This window comes from Molossus molossus, unplaced genomic scaffold (genome assembly GCF_014108415.1).
Source record: "Molossus molossus isolate mMolMol1 unplaced genomic scaffold, mMolMol1.p scaffold_m16_p_4, whole genome shotgun sequence".
NCBI lineage: Eukaryota > Metazoa > Chordata > Mammalia > Chiroptera > Molossidae > Molossus > Molossus molossus.
In genome coordinates this window covers 80,781,439-80,804,154 of record NW_023425377.1, presented here as the reverse complement: position 1 = coordinate 80,804,154, position 22,716 = coordinate 80,781,439, and the positions used below count along the sequence as shown (strand labels likewise).

The following is a 22,716-nucleotide window of genomic DNA, read 5'->3' as shown; positions in this document are numbered from 1 at the left end:
TCCCAACTTCCTCATTAGAGCAGCAACCTCTCAATCACATTTCTTTGGAAGCTGGGTCTGCACATCCTGCTTAGTCTCTGGGGGTGCCAGGTAAACCTCTCCATTCATTCATTCACTCAACAAATGTTTATCCAACCCTACCCAGGGGTTAATGAGAAAGACTCTAGGAAAGGGGCTTTAAGGAGAGAACATGCTGGGTGCAGCTGGGTGGGTGGGGGGGTGGGGTGGGGGGGGGGTTAGGGGATCTGATTTCCTCCCTGGGAGGAAGAAGCAACAAGGAGAGAAGCAGCAAGTAGTAGCTTTTGGCCTCCAAGAACCAACAGGTTTGGCAAGCTGAAAGTCTGCATACCTCCTGAGCTGGGAGCTCTTCTCCCAGCTTGCCCTCATTCTTGCTGAGGGGGGGGGGGGGGTATAGACACTACATAGAAAGGGGTTTCTGGTACCAATTAATTAGAAAATTCTTATTTATAGAAGAGAAGAGATAAAGTCAACTGGTTACAAAAACAGCCCAGAGGGATGTTACAGTGGCAGGTGCCTGACGGAACCAAGCCCTGTCCCCCTCAAGGGCACCAGGACCTGGAGAAGAAACCTGATGTAGCCCTGGCCCAGGAAGCCCGAGAGGGGCTGCTATGTCCTCAGCCCAGGATCCTGCCCTCGTGGCCTTTAGTCAAAGCCGACTGACAGGGTGGCAGGGGCCTCCTCCTGGCAGCCTCCTTCCCAGCACCTTTATGCTCCCACATTAGGACCTGGCACTCCCAGCATCTCTTATCCCACAAGGCTTTTTCGGGCTTCACTTTTCACTTTGAATAAATTAAAAACGGAATCCTGAAGAGCTCTGGTCCTCTCACCCTGCAAGAGCCACAAAACACAAATGGAGTGGATTCAGGGCGCTAAGCACACACATTTCTGGAGATTGGCAAATGGTGCACAGTGGGCCATGGCCACCTCGTCTTTTCCATGGTAGTTTCTCAGACATTCAACCCCACACAGGACCTGGCTGCTAGCTCCCACCAAGGGACTGGAAGCATGACAGACCCCAAATCATCAAGACTGCCCAGGGTTCTTGGTCTGCGCAAGAACACTTTGTCCCCAGGGCAGGGGGCAGGACCTGGGAACTAGAGGTAGCTTTCCCGCTCCTCTACTGAACAGGTCCTGGCCACAGGGACAACGATCTCCACACAGTATCGAGTCACACCTGGCACCAAGAATACCACTAAACCGCACAGCATCTAAAATCCATATAAACATTTATTCTGTCCCTGCCTGGGGGTTGGGAGAGGGGGTTGGGGCATTGTCGGGGGGCAGGGTTGTGGGCCTTGACAAGACAACTCCCAGGTGAGATCGGGGCTCAAATGGGAAGTGTCCAGATGCCAGGGCCCCGGGGGCTGGCTCAGTTCCTGGAGGTCAAGTAGTCCCAGTGGGCTGGGGGAGGCCAGTTCCCACCCACCCGGGCCCAGGCCAGTCTGGATTCTGGGGTCCTGGTGGCTGTGGAGGCGCCAGCTGACTGCTCCCTTCCCCCAGCCCCCAGTCCCCCCAGGAGGAAAGGCAGCACCAGGATCTTGCTCCTCCAGGTGGGGGAAGACAACTATGCAAGTCATCAGGTTTAAATTAAAAATAATAAAAATAACAATACAAAATAAAAAAAAAGACAACTCCTGTCCAAACACACCCATGACAAGCCTGCCTGGCCCACTGGACACTCTGGCAGGTGAGGGGGCAGGAACAGGTGGTCAGTCTACGAGGGTCACTGCTGGGGACACAAGCAGGGCCCAGGCGTGTGGTCCCAGTCTCCAATGTAAGCAGCAGCAGTCTTCAGAAGAAATGATCTGGGGCAGAGGCAGGGAGGGCACAAGGAGCCACGCAGGGCCTGGGGCTCCACGTAGGTCTCGAGCTGCGTCCTGGGTGCCACGTGGCTCCTCCCGTGCTTTCCGTTTCCATGTCTTGGTGATGTGGACAGGGTTAGCTCTCGAGATTTATTGCACTATTTTGGAAGAGGCCTGGGGCTAAAGGACGGGCCGGGGCAGTGGGAGGCAGGAGGCAGAAGGGCAGGGGTGCTGGCGGCAGTCACCGCTTGGTCTTGGCGTCTTCGCGAATCTTCCAGATTACCAGGTGCATGCAGGCGCTGGCATCCTCACTGGAGCTGTGCCCATCCACTGTGGAGCGGTTGGAGAGTCAGAATGAGCCAGCTCCGGGGTCCCACCCTGCCTCTGCCAAGCTCCCCTTCCGCCCCACCGGCCCCACCATTCACCATTGTCCTGAATGATCTGTCTGAGGTAGTCAGCCATGAGATTCCGTAGGGAGCGCTTGTAGGGGAGGCCCAGGCGGTGCGGGAAGAGCACAGATGTGTCCACCACGGTGCTGTGGATGACCTGTGGGAACAGCAAGTCTGCCATGGACCTCAGGGTCCAGGGCCCCAGGAGGGCTGGGCCGCAAGGGTACCCAGGGCTTGGGAGGCTTCCAGAGCAATATGCCTGGTTGCTGACCCGCAGCCCCACCTGCCCTCTGAGCATGAAGCCTGGGGCCAAGATACCTTCAAGGCCAGCAGGTCACTCTCCAGGCTATGTCCGATGAGGATGGTATCAGCATTGAACATACTCAGCAGAACGGCCTGGACGTCCCGGAGTGAGATACTTGTGTCGGCAAGGTCAGCCTCGGTCACCCCTGAAAACCTGGGGCAGGAGGGACAGGGGGCCTTAGAGTGGCTGGGGGGCACCAAGGGTCCCTAACCTGGGAGCTGGGTCAGGGTCAGAGAGACTGGATCCTGGTGGGGTACAAGGTTCCCACCCTAGGAGCCCAAATCCTTGAGGGTCAGGCCGCACCTTGTGTTGTAGTCGACAATCTCATTGTCCGGCTTGACAAAGGTGTCGTAAACAACCTGCATGTCGGTGTCCACCACTGTGACGCGTGTCAGCTCCAGGCCATATGTGGTGTAGGACTGCAGGCCAGGAAGACACAGCTCAGACATGTCCCACGGCCTGCCTTCCTCCCTGGGCACCACTGACTAGATACCCCCAGTCCAGCAGTCACAACAAGGCTGCCCCTGGTTCCAGAGCCCTTAGCAGAGGTGCTGGCCCCAGGCCAGAGACCTTCAGGGCCTATCTCGGGGTCAGAGCAGGCGTGAACCAGGTGCCCTTTCCCAAAGCCTGCATTACATGCATGAAGTCCACACAGCATCTGAGTGCTGAGGGGTCCTGAGTAAAGTTGGCTGTGTCCACATAGCACGTGGTATGTGCTGGGGGGGTCAGGTGAGAGCATCTACTTGGTAATAGGAGAAAAGCCCTTTCTTTTTATTTATTAAATCTTTTTTTTACTGATTTTTTTAGAGAGAGATAGAAGCATCAATGTGAGAGAGAAACATCAATCGGCTGCCTCCTACACACCCCACACTGGGGATCAAGACTGAAACCCAGGCATGTGCACTGGCCAGGAATAGAACCGGGACCTCTCAGTCCATGGGATGATGCTCAATCCACTGAGCCACATGGGACAGGCAAGAAAAGCCCTTTCTGAGTAGATGCTGGCCAGGCTGTGAATGAGCCTTAGAGCTATAGACACAGTGTCACCCACAGGGAGGAGGACCTAACTGTTGTTCAGTTCTTCATCCGCTCTTTATCCTAAAACCTGCACTGTCAGAAAGCTTCAGGCAGAGGAGCTGGGACAGCCCCATGGAGCAGCAAGACCCCTGCAGCCTACCAGGGCCATGAGTCCTCAGCAAGTGACTGTGGTCAGCCAGATGACTCACCATTTCACAGTCAAGGGCATAGATTCCGGGATGAGCATCTTCTGGAAGCTCTTTATCAAAGGTCTTCATGAACCCCTCAAGGTTTTCCTTGCGGCCGTCCTGCACATGTTGCTGGCGGAGGGGGGGGGGGGTGAGGGTGGCAGGTTCAGAAGTTGGAGAGGAAACCTCAAGAAAAGCCAATGAGGCCAAGTTCATGGGGCAAGGCTGGTGCTAGGGGTTTTCATGGACTGAACTCCCCTTTCCAAGGCAGATTAACCAAAGGACAGGAAGGGAGCAGCTGAGGGTAAACTGCTCCACCCAGGACAGGGTAGGGGATTCCCAGGACTAGGAAGTATCAAGCAGAGCCCAGGAGACCTACCTTAGCGACCTGGCAGCCAGTGGAGCCGATGGCGGCCGAGCAGCACATGTACTGAGTCTCCCAGCCACCAGCCACTGAAAGGGAGATGGGTCAGTGACAGTGCCCTCATGCCTCCTATAGATAGTTATTGATACTCACTTTGCCTAGGCTGGCAGGGGCTTCCCAGAAAAGGGGACCTCAGCCCTGGGTCAAAGGGCAGCCCCTGTGAGGCCAGGGATTCCAGCCCTACTCCTGGGGGCACTGGGCCCTACAGAGGAAGATTTGGGATAGGTGCAGCCCCCTGACCCTGCAAGAGTCCTTTCTCAGATTGGCAATGAGGACACATGCAGGTGTGGGCCCCCTTGGGGCCTGCCTAAAGGAATGCTACACCCCAGGAAACCCTCCATGTGCCCCACCCCGGTGGGTCTGCACGCAGCCAGAAGTTCTCCAGGAGACCCATGGGTCTCCTCAGGTGAGAACTCCGCCACACTGGCCATTAAGTGAAACCACTAGCCGCAGGACAGCACAAACCCTTTGTTCCCAAATGTCCATGTATTTCTATAAGTGTTTATGTATGAGGAAGGGCCAGGGTGGGTGATGAGGTTGTGGGGAGGCCTTCCTTTATCCATGTCTAAATGTGACAGAAAGGTCTTTGCGCTACTTTTGTCATAAAGTACAACAAAGGAAAAGAAAATTAAAAAGGGGCTGGAGGGGGTCAGAGGAAAGGAGTCCAGGTCGGCGTCTCACCTCGGATCCGGCGGAGCCGCCCCCAGTGGTAGTAACATTCTTCATCCCGCACACAGCGGCCCGAGGGGGACACGAGGTACTCAGTGCCACAGCGGCAGCAGACCCTGCAGGAGGCTGTGGGGTGCAGACAGGTAGACAGGAGGGAGGATGAGGAGTTAAGCCAGCCCTTGTGGCCTGAACCTCTCTGTGTCTGCACACAACTGACGATGCTGTTCCCTCTACCCAGATAGTTTTCCTTCTTAACCCTCAGAGGAGCACAGTGGCAAGAGGCAACTCACAGTCTTTGGGCAGCTTCTCCTCAGCAGTGAAGATGACAGCACCCCCCGGCCGCTGGGGGTGTGGGAACGGGTAGCCATTCTCCTTGAGCTGGTCCTCGGTGAGCAGGTACTCTTTGAGGCGATCATACAGGGCAGCCCCTGCAGACCACCAGGACAGGCCATCAGCCCACAGTGAGGTTAGGGATGGCCAAGGGGTAGGCAGTGGGTGGAAGGGAGGGGTGGAGGTAAGGGGCAGGCACTCAGCCCCAAGCTCTGGAGGAGCCAGGCTCACCTTTCAGATCCTCCACGCGGGGGCTACTCGGGCGACTGAGTGAGAAGCTGGTCTTGGCGGCCAACTTGCCCCCGAGCACCACCTCATGGGACACAACCCTCCGGCCACTGGTTTCTGGGGGGCGGGGGGCAAACTAGGCTCAGACTCCCTCGTCCTTCCCAAGTGCTTTCCCACTTCCTTGGTGCCCTGTTTCCAGGACAGCTTCCCACCACACAGAGACATGGGAGGCCTGACCTCATGTGACCCTGGGCCAGTTATCCCACCCCCACATTAACTCAGGACCCGCAGGCCTTGGGTTGCCTGAAAGCCCCTCTATCTTCCCTCCATCTTCCCCTCGGTGGGGGAGATTTCATCCTTGTAGGGAAAGAATTTAACTTGAGATATAATGGCCATCTCATCCAGGAGGTGTGGATTGGGGGGAGGGGCCCAGCTGAGATCAGAACAGGGAAGCGCCCACTGATGGCTTAATGCGCCCTCGAGAGGCACCGTGAACGTCTTCCCAGGTTAATGCACAGAGCAGGCAGGCGAGCTTTGAAGAGGCAGCCCCATTAGCAGGCAGGAGGCCCCTCACTGGAGAGACCCCGCTCTCAGAGGAGGGTGGTTAAGAGCGAGAAGAGGCTGTTCTGAAGGCATGGGGCCTATACCAGCATAGACAGAGCCTGACAGCCAGGGACCTTTTGTCTGAAAATCTTACCACTCAAGAGCGGCAGAAAGGCCACTGGGAGGGTCCCAGCCATCCTCTACAGGAGGCACAGGGCCTGAATCTTCTAGATATAACACCAAGGCTGCCCCTGCCCTGCCCAACTTACTGCTGAGACCAGGCACAGTGCTGGGGACCAGGCCCCGAAGCTTCTTGAGCGTGTTCACAGCCACGTTCAAATAGATGTTCTTGCTGGGGCTGCGGTCATAGGCCACCTTCTCCTCATTCAGTGCCTAGGGATGACATACCACTCAGCCCTGAACATCCTGACAGATGGTCCCAACCCCTCCACTCAGGACCTGGCCCTGCACCCCCCCCCAAGCTGGCTGGCTGCCACTTCCCAGAGTCACCTACCTTCTCTATGGCTTCCTGGTTGGAGGAGCAGAACTTGAGACACTCCTCAATAAATAGGTTGAGATATCGTTGGCGGATGACGGTGGGGACTTTGCCCCCGAAATCTTTTGGGATAATAGGCTTCTTTAAACTCTAGAGGGGACACAGAAACAGTGGAGGGTGGCACACCCCTGCCTGGTCCACTCTATGTGGAACCCCTTCCACATTGAGTGGAGCCTGCTGGAAACTGGGCCTTAGTGGCCAGGGGGTCATCATGAGCTGGCTGGTGCCAAGAGATTGACCACACCAATGTTGACAAGAGGGGGAGGGCTCATGGCAACTCTGTCCTCGCTATCCTCTCAATGTTTCTGTGAATCAAAACTCCTCTAAAAAATAAAAGGCTATGAATTAATGAGAAAACAAGGGAACAGGAAGAGGAGAAAGCAAGCCTGTGATGCTGGATGCATCATGAGTGGGGTGCCCTGGCTCCTGCAGGGAGGGGCAGTTACCTGTAAAGATGGGCTGTGTGCCACGCGCTTAGGGGTGACGGTGCTGGTGGTCTTGGACGCCATGCCTGACAGCGTGCGCGTCTTCAGGGGCTGGCTGCCTAGCTGGAGGCCATTGGGAGGCTGGCTGCCGCTGGCTGCAAGGGTCCTCTTTGCACCTGTGGAGGTTGGCGGGGAACAGGGGACATGAGTGCAGGAAGACAACGCGCCCATCACTGAGCTGCACAGCACGAGGCAGCTGTGATCATTCAGCATCAGCAGGATATGCATCTCAGAGCACAGGGGGAAGGGCACAGGGTGGGAACATGGGCTGTGAAAAGACATTAGGCTCTATCTGCTTTTGGGTAAGTCCATTGAAAGGGGGTACACAAAAATGGGGCTGTGAAGGCCGGCAGGGTGGTCTGGCAAGTAGCTGGGGGTGTGGAGAGCCTCTGCCACATGTTCCGGCCCCTGACTCCGAAGCATTGACGTCTGAGGGAGGAAAGACCCTGGTTCCTGGACTGAGGACCAGAGAGTCTGGGACACCCCAGCCTGGTCATTGTGACCCAGCCAGCCTGCCTGTGGCTGCCTCTGTGTTCTCCTCTCCCTTTGATGAGGTCACAAACCAGACAGTCTCCCACCCCCAGGTAGGGCAGTGGGGCCGGGGAAGGTGCATCCCCTGAGTGTGTGTGCCCGGGAGACCTCTGATCAACTCTGAGCCTAACTCAGCCCTGATAAAAGAACATAGGCAGATAAGGAGACCAAGGCACTGGATGGAGGGCCCAGGTCCTTGGCTCCTGGGAGGCCTATGCCAGGGTTGGCCTAGTAGGCCACGTGAGAAGGAAGGGAGGAACATGTACTTTTCAGATTTTAGGCTCATTCAGATGCAGAATTTCCTGTAGCGCAAATATGAAGTACCAGGTGGGTCTCCCGAAACTCCAGGAGAATCATCTAGGCTCGGGAACAAGGCAGCATCTAGGAATGCTGACTGCCACAGCGGTGACTGTGGATCGCTGAGTGCAGAAGGTGCAGATTTATAAAACTGTCCAGGGTGCAATCTCCCTTCCCTGAGCTAAACCACTGCTAAAAACCCACAACCATGCCTGTCACTGTCAAGTTCTAACTCAGGTACTCAGAGTCTGGACACACCAGGGAAAACCAGGGGAAGGCTGCAGATGCCTGTACCTGCAGGAGCACCACTTGGAACCCAACTGCCCACTCAGCTGGCCACTCCAGGGGGTCTTTAAACCAGCAGCAAAGACATCCCAAAATGGGGCAGATCCTTGGGCTAGGTAGGCCGAGCATGATCTGAAGAGGCTTCCAGGTGGCTCCAGTAGCCTGGCCTGGCACATTACCTCAGCTCCAGGTACCACAATGTGGAGACACTTCCACTGAGCGTGCAGCCCCACTTTTAGACAAGGCCCAGTAGGGAAAAGTGCTCCTCAGAGCAGAACGAGAAAAAATACAATCCCTAGCCCCTCTCCCAGATCAGCTGGCTCAGTTCATTTAGGGCCTAGGACCCTGGGTTACGCCCCCCAGGCCAGCTCCCCTTTCCTAGCACCACTGTCTGGAGCCCAGTGCCCACATTCAGACCAGCCCCCGTCAGGCCACTGGCCTCTAATGCCCCAGAAAACTGGGGGAGGCAAGGACACAAAGACCAGGCAGGGACAGAGTAGGAGGGCCACAGGGTGACCTCTGGGTCAGGGCCTTGGAGGGAAGTGGGAGGCCAATAATGAAGCAGGAGGCCAGTGCTGAAAAGGCTTGGGTCTGGCAGACAGATACCCCTCAGATTCTCCACAGCCAGCCCCCCACTGCACATACCAAAGCCAGGAGAAGCCCAGAGCCTACCAGGCACCATGCCAGGCATGCCCTAGCCTCCTGCTAATATTTGGGAGACTTTCTCCCATTTTAAACAAGCACACTGAGGCCACGCTGGGCCCTACTCAAGGCCATAACCGCAGGTATACTGGGAGCCTTGCTTCCCAAGACCCCTGCCCTGGAACTCACCTGCAGCCAGGCAGGGGTTGGGGACGTGGGCAATCCTCCTCTTCTCGCCGGGAACTGAGATGTGGATGGAGGACGGCTTCTCGGCTGGCTGCTGGGCAGCCTGGAGCCAGCTGGCTGACTCCTTCTGAGCCTGCTGAGCCCGCCGGTAGCACACCTCCTGGGCGGTGGGGAGCCGGCTGGGGGGGGCCAGGCCTCTCCTCATGGGCTCTGGCTGGGTGATGAGAAATTCCAGGGCCCAGCTGTATGTGGGGGGCACCCAAAGGAGGCCACCAGAGGCAACAGGCTGATAGTAGGGCCACTGGCAGGGAGGCAGGGGCTCCAGGGTTGGGGCTGGGCAGGATACACCCAGCTCTGCCTTCACAGCTTGCAGATGCCCTGGCGGAAACCAGTTCAGCACTGTGGCCCTCAAGCTCATGTTGCCCCACTTATCCTGGGTGCCAGCATGGCCCTGCTCTCCTGGCTTCTGATGTCTAAGAGCCCAGGCCGTGCCCACACCCCTAATATAGGCACAGGGCGGGCGGAAATCCCTGCCCCTGATTAGATTGGCATGCCAATCCCATTCCACTTGATCTAATCTTCTCTGGATTGGCTTCTAGATCCCAGGTCTCCCTCAGGACTGAATCAACAGGAGGGAGCTCTGGGTGCAGAGGGTAGGGACCATCCTCTGCTCAGCCCTCCCTGTGCGTCCCACAGTGACTTGACAACCACTCCTGTCTCTGGGCCACAGGGGAGAAAGCCAATGCTCAGAAAGGTCTGGCCACTTGCCCAAGATCACACAGCGCAACTGGGAGTGAGACAGACTGGGCAGTGTGACCCTGTGGGAGGGCTCACCTGCATCTCACTCTCCCTGCTCTGGGCCCTGCTCCCTCCTGCATGGAGCACCACTCAGACTAAATGTGAGTCCCAGACACTTCTCTACACAGGGAGTGCTGGACCGCATCTGCCAAAGAAACCCACTGACCCTGTTCTGCAGACAGGAGATCCTTTCTCTCCTGCCAGCCTCCACCCAGGACCCCAGTACAGACCCTTACCTCCTTGCCTTGCTTGGAGAGATGAGAGATCCTCCTCTTTTGCCCAGGGAACAGAGTAGTAAGACTCAATTGCTCCTTGTCCTCCACCTTCTCTTCTTTGGAGGGCTGGAACACACATTCGTCCCTCAACAAGGCTCCCTCCCCTGGCCTCACCACCCACACCTACACAGTCAGTCTAGGTGAGGACAGCTCTATATAAGATGTGGGTCCTCACCTCCACCCCAGGAGGCACTCCCAGCCCCACCTGTACAGGTAAGCAAAGACTCAATGCCCCCCAGCCAAGGACCCCAGGCACCAGTTCAGTCCTGAGCCCACTTCCTATACCTCGCTGGGGGTGAGTTCTGTAGATGTGCCCAGCTCTTCACGGTCCAAATGCCTCCTGCTCCCCTTCCTCATCCACCCATCTGCCTGCAGACCCTGCCCAGAGCAGGGTTCAGAAACATGGGAATCCATGGGATGAAATCAAATAGCAACATTTCAAAGGGTTGTGAACAGGGCGGTGCTAAGGGAACAAGGAACTAGGGTCAGACCCTGAGACCCCCACTGAAGATGTAGAGTTTCTGAGGTTTCTGTGCAAGGACTGACCTGTCCTGATGTTTAAACCAAGCTCCCTCTGGTGGCTGATATGGGGACATAAGACAAGGAGACCCAGACAGATTGGGGTTGGCAAAGGTTTGGGAGCGAAGCCGAGGAGAGGACAGAAAGAGAGGGAAAGGAGGGAAGGAAGGGGTGAGAAGGGGCCAGAGATGAGGGAGACAAGGGGTAGAGGGGAGAAGAGAGAAGGTAGTGGAAGAAGGGGGAGGAACTGGAGGGAGAGGGGCTGGAAGGAGGAGGAAAGGGGCTGGGGGAGCAGAAAAGGAACTGGGAAGGAGGAAAGAGGGTCCAGGGTGCCTGATACCCCTTGCCAGATGTTCTTGGAAGCTGCCACAGAAGCCCCACCAGGTAGGCCAGAATTCCACCAGTAGGCCATAAGCCAGTGTTCTCTTTCTAGACAGGGTTCAGGGGGCAACAAGTAGCCACCAAGGGTTCCTGAATTTTGGACGAGTTAAGAGGCTGTCTCCACCTCTGCGCTGAGACTCCAGTCACTGGGAGACTCGGGACAGAGCGCCATCAGCCTTCCTGAGCCCACCCCAGACCCTCACCTGTCGGGCCTTCCGGCCCCTGTCCTCCATCTTGACACAGGTGGATTCATTGAAAATTCGCAGGCATTCCTCCATGGGGTCAGAGTCAAAGTCGACCTCCTTCTCCAGAGCAGAGTAGTCCACGTCTGTGCCTGTCCCCGAGGAGGAGAGGGGGGTGGTGGAGGAGGAGGAGGTTGTGGAGGAGGATGGCGAGAACAAGACGGAGGCCGGGCAAGCTGAAGGGTGAGGGGAGGCCTTGAGGCGCTTGTGCGGCCCCCGCGCAGCTGAGAGGCCCAGGCTAGAGTCCGAGTCCGAGTCTGAGCTGGAGCTGAGGTTGGGAAGGGCAGAGGGATGTAGTCCAGGTGCCATGGAGCCTGGGTCCTCATCCTCACTCTCATCCCCAAAGAGGTCTGCATGGCTCAGGGTCCGCCTCTGCAGCTTGGGGGCAGACTGGGAGGTGCCCTCGTCCAGCGAGTGGGCCTTCCGCTCCACCAGCTTCCCAGATGGGGTCTTCCCACCCATCCTCTCTGGCATCTGAGAGGCATCCTCACAGGTGGGCCTGGGGCTTGACTGCAATCGCAGATGGTCAGTCCGCCCTTTCCCTGAGCTGGCCAGAGATAGTTTTTTCTTGGTCCCTTTGGGCCACTCTGCCCTGTGCTGAGGGCTGCTGGCCTTCAAGGCCCTCTTGTCCATACAGGGTTTCACAGTTGGCCTCCTGTGTTCTCCGTCCTTACCCTTGTCTGTTTTCTGGACACTGTCCTTGGAGCCAGGGGCTGGTGGTGTCTCACTTTTCCTCTTCTTGGGTCTTCCCTTCTTGGAGCTGCTGCCCTCCTGTGAGGCCCTGGCTGGGGGGGAGCCAGGCTTGGCTAGGCAAGCCCCACTGGGGCCCTTGGGAGGCTGGCCAAGGTCCCCCACATCATACTGCACGGCCATTTCCTTGGTCTCACGAAGGCTGCCCTCCTCGGGCTCCTGGCCCTCCCTGGAGACTGGCTTGCTGGGGCCCTTACTCTTGGGTCCTGCTTGGGCCCTCAGGGGGCTGGCAGTGGCAGGCCTGTCCCCCAAAGCTGCAGTAGCGTCATCATCCGAGTCAGAGAACCTGGCATCGCAGCCACTGAAGGGGTCGCAGGGCTTCTTGAGTGTGGGCGTGTAGGGTTCACTGCTGCCACGGGAACCCCGGGGCCGCTTGGGGGCCCGGTCATCCTTGGAGCTGGCCCTGCTGAGTAGGCGAGCGGAGAAGTTGGACAGTGGATCATACTCCAGGTCAGTAGACGGCTTGGAATTGTCCACCACGTACTTGCTGCTGGAGACAGGGCGGCTGTACCTCCGGGGCTGGCTCACGGCTTTGGGGACATACTCCAGGGCACTGCTGCCCACTCCGCCATGGCCCTGAGCAGGGTCCAGAGAGGCCAGCAAGTACTTGCTGCCCAGTTCAGCAGGAGCTGCCAGTGGGGTGGGCTGGTAGCTAGCATTGGGGCTTAACAGGTCTTGGCCACCAGGATTGTAATCAAAGGACAGTGGGAAGGCATCCTCATCCAGACTGGTGGCAGGGTCATGGGGCGCAAGGGCAGGGACCTCAGCAGAGACGTGCTCTCGGGCTGTCTCCAGAAGCTCCTGGTACCGCCGCTGCTCTATCTCCACCTCAGATCGCACGGCCTCAATGGCCTGGTTGACCAGTTCCAGTTCCAGGATGTCTGAGTGGGGCTCATCCCCTCTGCCCAGGATGCCATTCTCCCTCTGTGCTGAGGGCTTGGGCAGCTCAGGATTGTACGGGTCATAACCAAGCCCTGAAACGGTAAGAGGATGGAAACAGCAGTGAGCAGGCCTGGGAAGTAGTGGTCACATGAGCAGTCACTGCCCTGACCCAGAGAACTGGTTTTCCAGAACCTAGCAAGGGCCGGCCTCCAGCAGACCCCCACTGAGGCTTGGCCTGCACAGCAAATATTCCAGAGAGTTCCTCCATGCAGGCCCAGCTTGCAGAGGCTGATAGGTGGGGTGAGGGGTATAGAATCCTGGCCTTAGAGACAGCCGTAGGTCAACAAACTGGTGTGGCCCATGGGACAACTGGACAGGGTAGAGACTTGACAGATAAGACCAGAAGATCCAGAAGCCAGGGTGCGATGGTGGTGGGATTCCTGCGGGGCATGCCTACACGGAAGCCACCCCAACAATGCTTCCTGCATCCAGGAGCTAGAAGAATGCCTCAAAGGTCCTGACACCCAGGCAGGTCTAAGGGCACAAAGATGCTCTACAGGGTGGGGATGGGATTGTGTTCAGAGCTCCCAATTCAGGAATGAGGGGAGAAGGGGAGCAGATAAAATCCACCCAGCAGGGTCTGAGTCGTGCAAGAGTGTCCTACACATCTTCCTGCAGGAAAGTCTGCTGGACTGTGCCTGTACAAATGAGAAAATGGAAACCACTGAAGTGTCTACCACTAAGCAGCATGAAGGACATCCACACACTTTTAATGGAAAATGAGGCAGAAGGTGATCTATGGGGTGATCCCATGGGTGTACAAAAGGAAAAAGCATATGCTAGAGGTCAGCACAACCCCAGTGCCACCAGTGTTGGCATGAACCTCAGGACTAATTTATGGACAGAGGTGCAGACATCTTCAATGAAATGTGAGCAAACAAAGCTCAACGTTTCGAGAAAGGAGTAATGTACACATTCAAGTATACCAATCTACCATAAATATTCTGGAGTTTAAAGTTCATCACTAGACATTCTATCGGACATAATTCTGCAGCATCCTTAAAGAAAGGGCCAATAGAGCTGATGTCCTGTGGTTGAAGAATGACAGCTGATTCTCCCTCCAGGACCCAGCCCTGCTCATTCCTGGACTTGGACCATGAGGCTGAGTGTGAACCTCTGGCCTCCAGGACTGTCAGAGAATCCGTCTGTGCTGTTGGAAGGGCCCCAGGATATGGTGACTTGACACAGCAGCCCCACGAAACTCACAAAACTCACACAACCTCATTTAGAAAGAAGCCCATGCGGCTCACTGCCCTCAGGTGACAACCTTTGCAGGGGACAGTGGCTGGACCTGGGCTGCCTTCAGGGAGAGGATAAAGCAGGGAGCTCATTGTAGATGTGTAGTCTGGCTTTTAACTTAGATCCTAGTTTTGAAATTATATTTGGAAAGGAGAAAGGAAGCGTGTATCTATGCTTCAGATGATGGAGGACATGCCAGGGCGGGGGTGGGAGATGGGAGGTAAAACAACAGGGCTGGGTGCCAGAAGCAGAACAAGTTCCAAAGTTCCAGGGGCTCTCCTTGTGGGGCGTTCATGCTAGGAGAAGCCACTTCATGACTCCAATATCATAGTGAGGACACTGGGGTGTGAGGACTAAGGGTCAAGACTCACAGTCCCTCTGCCCCCAGTGAGGGTCAAGGTGAAGGGACTGTCCTAAGGGAAGGCTACAGACCCCAGCAGTGGGATCGAGGGTACGCTCCCAGCCCACCCTGACCCAGGATGGGTCCCTAGGCACCAATAGCAGACCCACCCCAGCCCAGCATCCACCTGTATAAACAGAGCCAATGTCCCCTCCCTCCAAGTCCTGGCTGCCAGCAGAGTGGAGAAACCCAGGCCAAGGTCATCACCAGCCAAGAGCTGGGGTCACTTACTAGGCATGTCCTCAGAGGGATCTGTCAGGTTGTGCTGATGCGGGGGGGGGGGGGGGGGGGCACGTCCAGCTCAGCCCACTTCACTCCCTAACCTCCCCCTTCTTCGGTTAAAATGGCTCCTGCCCCACCCTGCCCTCCCTGTGGGGAATGGAAGCAAGGGCCCACCTAGTAGGAAGGCCCTTCCCCAGGACAGCTTGGCAGAACCAATGGATAGGGGTCAGGACCCATGCAAAACCATGTCACAAAGAGTTCTCCAAAGTCAAGAGGTCACAGTGCAGAGCCTGGGGATTTTCAGCCACTTTAGATGTGAACCAAGTGTTTTTCCCCAAGGAGCCTGTGCTTTGGAAGCCCGGTGGAGGAGGCAGTTTCCTGGGAGTGGGGAAAGAGGGTGGGGACCCTGCAAAGTTCCTGAGGCCACAGGGACTCACTGGCTCCAGTGGACCAGAGGCAGAACTCTGGCTTTCTCAATGGAAACCTGTATTGGCATGTTTCCTAAGGGCCATTACACCTGCTCCATCCCCTCCAGTTTCCAGGAAGCCCATGAACTCACTTGTCAGGTAGGAAGGGTAGTACACTGGCAGGGTCTGAGCCACTCACTCTGAAGGGCTGCACCTTCTGGCCCAGCCTAGCCCTTGATCTAAGCACCCAGGAGCTCTGTCAAGGTAGGGCATTTTCAGTCCCAGGTGGAGGATGCCTCCCTGCCCCATGGGCTGCACCAAAGAGCAAAAGAAACCACCCAAGGTGGACCTGAGTCAAGGTCCTGATCCTGTCCTTCTGGAGCCTGTTTCCCTACTGGAACCATAAGGCTATGTCACCAGCCTGAGGAGCTCCAGACAGGTATGAGAGCTTCTAGCACACAGGCCAGGGGTTTTGCTGTAGCCCTGAGGTCCAGAACTCAGCCCCAGAGGCAGACACCCCCATGAGCCGCCCCAAGGTTATCTGAGGATTGGGGGGCACAAATACAGAAAGTACTTGTTCATGCCATCTAGCCCCCTGACCACCTGCTTCAGAGGGCCAGGTCCCTCAAGGGATCTGTTAGAACTGGAAAAGCTCCTAAGAAAATGTTTTACAAGCTGCCTGGTACCCTGGGTGCCCAGCCTGCCCACTGGTGGGGGCAATTAGAAGGCAACTCAAGGCTGGTATGGCTTAGTGGTTGAGCATTGACCCATGCACCAAGAGGTCGCGGGTTTGATTCCCAGTCAGGGTACATGCCCAGGTTGTGGGTCTGATCCCTAGTGGGGGGCACGCAGTAGGTGGCCAATCAATGTTCTTTCTCATCGATGTTTCTATCTCTCTCTCCCTCTCCCTTCGTCTCTCTCTAAAATGAATAAAGAAAATTTTTTTAAAAAAGAAGGCAACTCGACAAGTGACCCTTAAAGTAGGGAAGGGCCATAGGCACCTGGAAGGGGTTCTCCAATTACTGAGGATTAATTGTGATGGAAGAGAACAGTTCTTTGAGGATTCACACTAAGTACACCGCTAGTAAATAAGATTAATTAGGCTGCCTTTCAAAAAAGGGAGCAATATGTGAATGGCTGGAAAAAAACCCAAAGGTCCAGCCAAAGGATTACACTCTTTGAGAATTCAGAAGCCCCAGACCTGGTTCCTGTCCCCTACTCCAAGGCAAGGGAGGGGTTGGCTGCTGCTAAGCTCCTGGGACACCCATGAGGTAAAGGGCCTGCCTGGCAGTCACTTGAGAAATGCCCCTTGGCAAGGCCCCTTACCAGGTCAGGGAGAGGGAAAGATGGGAGAGGCCTCTTCCAGCCCCCACAGCTCACCTTCCCCTGGTCATTCATCTTGGCTCTGTGTACCCAGCACCTCACACCCACCGGGACTTGGCCCAGCTGAAGAAAAGAGCGGCTCTTTTCCTGACTCTAGCACCATGGGCGCCTCCCTCAGTCCCTCCTCGGATTCTCTGATCATCAGCTTCTGTGACAGGCATCCAACACAGCAGAGACCAAGCCTCTTCCCCTAGCTTCTGGGGCCATGGACACTGGATAAGAAACCTGTCCGGACTGGGGCATGAGCTGGGGGAAGGACATACTGACAGCCTTACCCACAAACAAGACAGGTACAGGTCTTTTCCAGTCCTGGCGGGCATCTCCAACCCCTCCAGATCCTTCCTCTACCAAAAAACCCTTCCCATCTCTGGCCCTACCCCAGCCTCTGCTCCTCCCCGCTCCCACCACACCTTCCGTTCCAGAAGCTACAGGCATCCTTCCCTAACTGCTGTGCGTAGAATCAATGACAAGACATTGAGTGTAAATATCCCACTCAGGGAGGATATGACTCTATCATCTCTGGCTTCTGAAGGCCCAGACATCATCTACCCTTCTCTCCTGCACAGGGGTCCTCCAGCTTCAAACCCGATGTCAGCAGGTACTCCTCCAACCCAGGTGGCAAATCCTATAGCCTGCTGATCTGCCCTCCCATGCCCAGCAAGAGCACTGAGGATACCGGAAGACACAGTCTCCGCCACACAGGATATAAGTGGGGACACAAGGACTAGTCATGGTAGAGCGACTAGACTCACTCTTGGTGGCAGAGGCCTTGAGGTGGAGCCAGCAGAGCAAGGACATTCCCTAAGGTTGCAGTGATGAAATAGGTGCAGGGGGAGGCCAAGGGCTCAGGGTTGGAGTGTTTTCACACTTGGGACTTTGCTGAGAAATGGGATCTGGCAAAGAGTACCCCCTAAGGCTATCCCCAATGGACAGCAGAGTAACCCTCAGAGGGCTGGCCACCACACATTCCCCCCAGGCCCAGCCACTCTGCTACTGGGGGTCTCCTCCCTATTCCTGGACATTGGGGTACCCCAATGGGCAGGCCAGCAGCCTGAAGTCTAGGGGTGAAGGCACCTGGCCACTCACCCATTTTGAACCGGGAGAGCCTCATATTGCCCAGGCCACCTAACACCTGGCGAGGGAACACGTAAGCCACCAGGAATGTGCTCCCAGGTATACATGTGGGACATTGAAGACATGCCCCTGCTAAGGCTGGCTACACCTAGAGAAGCAGGTCTAGGGTCTTTCTCCCCACTTGGCAGGGTCCACACACCTGCCTCTGGGGCTGATAACAGTGGAGGACCTGGGACAGTGGTTAGAGACTCAGACCTCTGACAACCTCCCCTAGCATCCCTCTCCCCTCTAGAGCTTCTCCTCAGCTCTACTCTCACCTGGAAAACAGTGCAAGGCCAGGGCCTCAACGCAGGTGGCACCACACAGTGAGCTCCAAGAGGGCCCCAGCCAGACCTGCAACCCCCAAAGCTACCCTGGCATGTTATTACACTGACTACCAGACCATCCTGCTCCCCAAATCTGGATCCCGAGGCCAGGCTGACCTCAAAATACTCACTGCCTGATGCTGAGCAGCCTTGATCGTAAACATGACAGGCTATGCATCAAAATATGCAGAAACACAAAGGGGGGTATAAAAACTCAGGGAAAGAACCAGAGGGGTGGGCCACAGGGGAAAAGACAGGCACCCTGGGGTGGGGTGAAAGGCATCCTTTTCTACTTCACACCTGTTCATCCTCACAGTCCATGACGGCACGAATCACCTCAGTGAGCCCAATAAAGAAAGCTTCAAAATAGAGTGCTCCCATTCTTTCTGGCCCCAGTGCATTTCCAACTCCCCAAACACATGGGTTTTCTTTCCAATGGGTGATTCTGGGGTCACCTCCTCCACTATACAGGATCCCAGGAGTGCCCCGCCCCCCACCATACAGAGACCTAGCAACTCAGAGCACCTTCAGATATTCCAAGTGAAGACAGGTGAAGGCACACCCCAGCCAGGGGAGACAGAGGGCTGCACTCCTACAGGAAGTCCCAGGACTTGGGGCCAAGACGAAGGGGGAACCAGCTGCATCCCCTAAGAAAGAGTCCACACACGGGTTACACATGAGCACAGTGGCTTTTATTACTTGACTCTGCAGGCAGGTGCTGGGGAGGGGGTGACAGAGGACTGACTCCTGAAACAGTGCCCACACCCCTGCTCTGTGAAGGCCCTCTTGGGCTCTGTGATATGTGACTGTCAAGTAGGCAGGGATAGATCTGGCCTCTAGGACACAGAGGGACAAGCATCACCAGGATATGCCTGAAGTGAATGTGGTCCAGTGCCATCTGGACACGCCCTCCCCATCACCTTCCAGGTCCTGCCTCCTCCATCCAGCAGCTCAACATGCTGACGCCCTGGCTGCTCCTCTCTGCACCCCTGAGCCAACCAGTACAAATGTCTGCAAAGGTCTATGGGATGAATGAGTGAATGAATGAATAAATGAATGAAATACCGACCAAGAGCCATGGGGCCCCTCAATGCCTGGAGCACGTCCACTCCCGAGGACACAGGCCTCTGTCGTGATCAGAAGAGATAGTCCCTTTAGGACAGACAGCTCCCAGCAGCCACACAGCAAAATTAACTGGCTCTGAGTCCCCCCATCTCCCCGTCTTTGGGGCGGACTAGCTGGACCGCGGCGGCACTCCCAGGGCCTGTGCCAGAAAAGGACAAGTTACAAGTCAGTGTGACAATGGGGACCCCCGCCAGGGCTGCTAAGGGTAGCAGTGGTACTGGGGAACAGCCTCTCATTTCCCCTCCTATGCCCATCCAAACCACAGAGCACAAGAACATCCCAGGCCTTTTAGTGTACTGTCTTCCTGTCCAGAATCCGGATTCCTGCCTACCTCCCAACCTGCTTCCAACACCAGGTTATATTTCTACTCATCCTTCAAGCCCAGCTCAGCATCCATGTGCATAGGGACACTCACCCGACTTCCCTCAATTGCTCTCTCTCTGTTCTCCAGCCCTTATCTGCGATGCTAGATACTCCTCTGCTTTCAGAGCCCTCCTGCCTGGTTCACAGATAATACTGAATTCACACAGACCCGGAAGAGCCCTTTTGGAAGGCCTCAGGGCCAGCTCCTGATTTTACAAATGACATGAAGGACTGGGTGTACCTGCATGTGCGGGTCCAGGCCAAGGCCACAGCTTGTGAAATGGCCACATCCCACCCATCAGCTTCCTATCCTATTCTCCTCCAGCAAACTAAAGCAGCAAGCAGGAGGGCAGTTCCCCCATGAATGCTTCTCAGCCTTCAATCCTGCCTGCCACCCACATGGCTCTGCTGACAGGCACTTCACCCAGCCGTCTCCAGAAAACCCAGTGCCCAGAGGAAGCCACAGGATCAATCTCCCCAAAACTGCCAGCACACATGCCTGCTTCCTCAAACGGCGCAGGCTGACCATTGCAGGGATTCCCAAGGACCTGGCTATCACAAAGGAGGAGGATGGTGGCCAGGAGATACCTCCATGAATCTCGGTCTGAGTCTGCCCAGACTGGCCCCTTCCTTTGCCCTTTCATTTCCTTCTGTGTTCCATTCTCTGTTGTCAATCAGATCACACCAACCAGACTCCACCTGCTGCACATGTGCACCTCAACCAATAACAAACCTAATTCCTGAGCATCTACCACTCAGCTTAAAAACTATCTGCTGGAAATTATTTTGAAAGGGGATTCTGGGGTGGGGTGGGGGGGTGGAGGACCAAAAAGCAGGAAAAAGCGTTCTGCCTCTGCTCAACAGTATCAGGTGGAGGAAAGGAGGCAGCCCTGCTGTTTGTTGAGAACTAGTCTGCAAAAGAGATAACTGAGGCAAATAACACTGACCAGTGGGAGGCCAGGCTGGCCCTTCTCTGGTTGGCTTTTTGCACAATAGAAAGCAAAGCCAAAATGCCTTCACTTGGGGGGCCACACCCAAGCCCCCCACAGAGGTCCTCCAACCCCATCCAAGGTTCTTGGGTTCCTGTGCCTCTAGTCTTTGGGCCTGAAGAGCTAAGGGAGGCAGTGCTTTTCAGGGTCTGTCATCCCCACAGGCCTTAGCCAACTCACCCATCACATTCCCAAATACACCACAGGCCAGTGATGGGACACTGATCACTTTGGCACCACTGACATTTGGGGATGGTAAACCTGGGGGGGGGGGGTAGCGCATCCTGGGCACTATGGAGTGTTGGGCAGCATCCTTGGCCCCCACCCACTCAATACCAGCAGTACCCACAGTCGTGACAATCACAGATATGCCCAGTGTCCCCTGGAAGGGGGTGGGGTGATTAGGCTCGTTCAGGTGAGAAGCTGCTGCACAGATAACATGCACACTCTGCATAATACATCCATGTCCCTCCTAACGCAGCCATGTTCCCCAGCCCCCCCATGCATCTCACCCACTTACCACCCACTCTGCCAGCCTGGGCCCAGGCTATGGATAGCCACTTGTCAAAACCTGGACCCAGATACTCACTGCTCCACTGATTGACACTAAGCAAAGAATCCTAAAATACTCAAGCCTGGGTCTGGGTGAGAGGCAGGTTTTTGCAGCTCCCAGGCCATCTGGAGGGGCCTCCTGGTGTGGGAACCACAGACCAGAGATGGCCTCTTGCTTCACTGGGACCTGGAATCCAGAATCCAAGTTAATCAGTATGGCAGGATCACAACTTTGGTGAAAAGACACAATGACTTTTGTTTTTAAGGCTGGGAGAAAAGAGAGCAAGCTGGCAGATGGAGGACTTGGAGCAACACACAAAACATTTTTCTTCTTGCTTTTTTGTACTCGCCAATGTTTTTAAAATGAACATTACTCTGAGTCCTGAAAAAACTGATTTGAATGGAGTGGACTGGGCGGGGCTGAACCACAAACAGAAACCCAGGTTCATTTTATCAGTGATACAGCTAGTAAGAAAAGTGAACTCAGTGCTGGTGACATTTACCTTTACTAAGCCCATCTTAATAGAAAAGTCAAGAACAATAGAATAATAGAACCACCCACCCTGTGCAGCAGTGAAGTCTCCTCCTCTGGGAGGCCTCAGGCTTCAATCCCTAGAGCCTGGTGGCCCCAGCTCCCTGGGGGTTCCCTGGGAGGCTAGAGCCATTCGTGGAAGCACAGCTTCCAGGGAGGGACATAAAGATGATACTTAAAAAGTGGCCTCAGCAAGAAAAGAAACAACCTATGACCAGAGGTTATTAATGTTTCAACTCAAATCTCTCACATCTGCTAAAAGAAGCCCTGCCAGATCCCTCACAGCTCTCACCAAACTCTGCCATGACATTGACATTCACCACAAAGATGACTAAAGAGAAGCAAGTCCATTAACATTCTCTGCTCAACCCAAAGCGAGGCATTCCTTGGAAGTCTATCCTCCTCTAGTCCCTGTCAAGTGGGTTTGACTTATTCCTTGTGCAGTCATGTCTGACACTCGACTTGACACATGGGTAGGTGCTCCAAAGTGAGGTGCAGCTGGGTAAGTAGCACGGAAATAAACAAGGACTGCCCCACAAGCACCTAAGATCTGGGGAAGCGATGGGAATGGTGCCCCCTGCCCAGGAGCTCAGACGCTAATTAGGGCAGGAAGAGTCCTGAGCCTGCCAACCAGTGTCGGCCGCGCTGGGCCTGCGCTATCTCAATCCACCCTCGCGACACCCCTAGGAGGGCTTGTTCTCCCATTGTTTACATTTTACACTTCGTGGATACCGAGGCGCAGAGATCCCGAGACTTGAACTGGGCCCCGAGGTGGGTGGTCCCGGTCCTGGCTGGAGAAACGTTGCCCGCGACAGTGTGGGGAGGGGGCTGGCTTGGGAACGAAGGACCGGGGAAACGCGGGCGGAGTCCAGGCCCGGGCCGTGAAGCCTAGCCCGCGGCGGTTGAGCGGGCGGGCATTACCTGCTGCGGGGGGCGCCGCTCCGCCGCCGCCGGGCGCGCCCGGGCCCCGGGCCCCGCGGTGCCGGAAGTGACAGTAGGGCCGCCGGCAAGGACCCCCAGGCGCCCCAGACCAATAGGGGCAGTCGATGGCCCGGAAGAAGCCGGTGGAGCGTAGCATGATCCGTCCCGCGGCGAGGCCCCGGCCCGGAGCCGCCCAGGTCCCCGGGCCCCTCACTGGCGCCGCGGTCGCCTCCGCCCGCGCCTCATAGACCCCGACGCTGCCATCTTGTTCTGAGGCCCCCAGAGGCCCCCAGGAAGCAGCCTCAAGGCCCCGGGGAGCGGCTGTCCACAGCGCGCCCGA

The 22,716-nt window shown here is 56.1% G+C and overlaps 1 protein-coding gene across 2 annotated transcripts; it reads right to left on the bottom strand.

The window, feature by feature from the left end:
- Positions 1 to 1,367: 1,367 nt before the first annotated feature.
- Positions 1,368 to 22,533, bottom strand: REXO1 (RNA exonuclease 1 homolog). 2 transcript variants are annotated; one of them, XM_036241065.1, is made up of 16 exons: positions 22,377 to 22,533; positions 11,074 to 12,836; positions 9,932 to 10,036; positions 8,901 to 9,111; positions 6,918 to 7,072; positions 6,430 to 6,561; positions 6,185 to 6,308; positions 5,376 to 5,489; positions 5,105 to 5,242; positions 4,827 to 4,940; positions 4,101 to 4,174; positions 3,743 to 3,853; positions 2,820 to 2,935; positions 2,531 to 2,669; positions 2,249 to 2,369; positions 1,368 to 2,153 (listed from the first exon to the last, which is right to left on the bottom strand). In XM_036241065.1, exons 1-16 carry the CDS (start codon positions 22,531 to 22,533, stop codon positions 2,065 to 2,067), a joined length of 3,663 nt encoding a protein of 1,220 aa, XP_036096958.1. In that variant the 3' UTR covers positions 1,368 to 2,064. The 2 variants fall into 2 exon arrangements, with proteins under 2 accessions (XP_036096958.1, XP_036096959.1); XM_036241066.1 differs by lacking the exons at positions 1,368 to 2,153; positions 2,249 to 2,369 and having other exon boundaries at positions 2,544 to 2,608.
- Between the last annotated feature and the right edge of the window lie 183 nt (positions 22,534 to 22,716).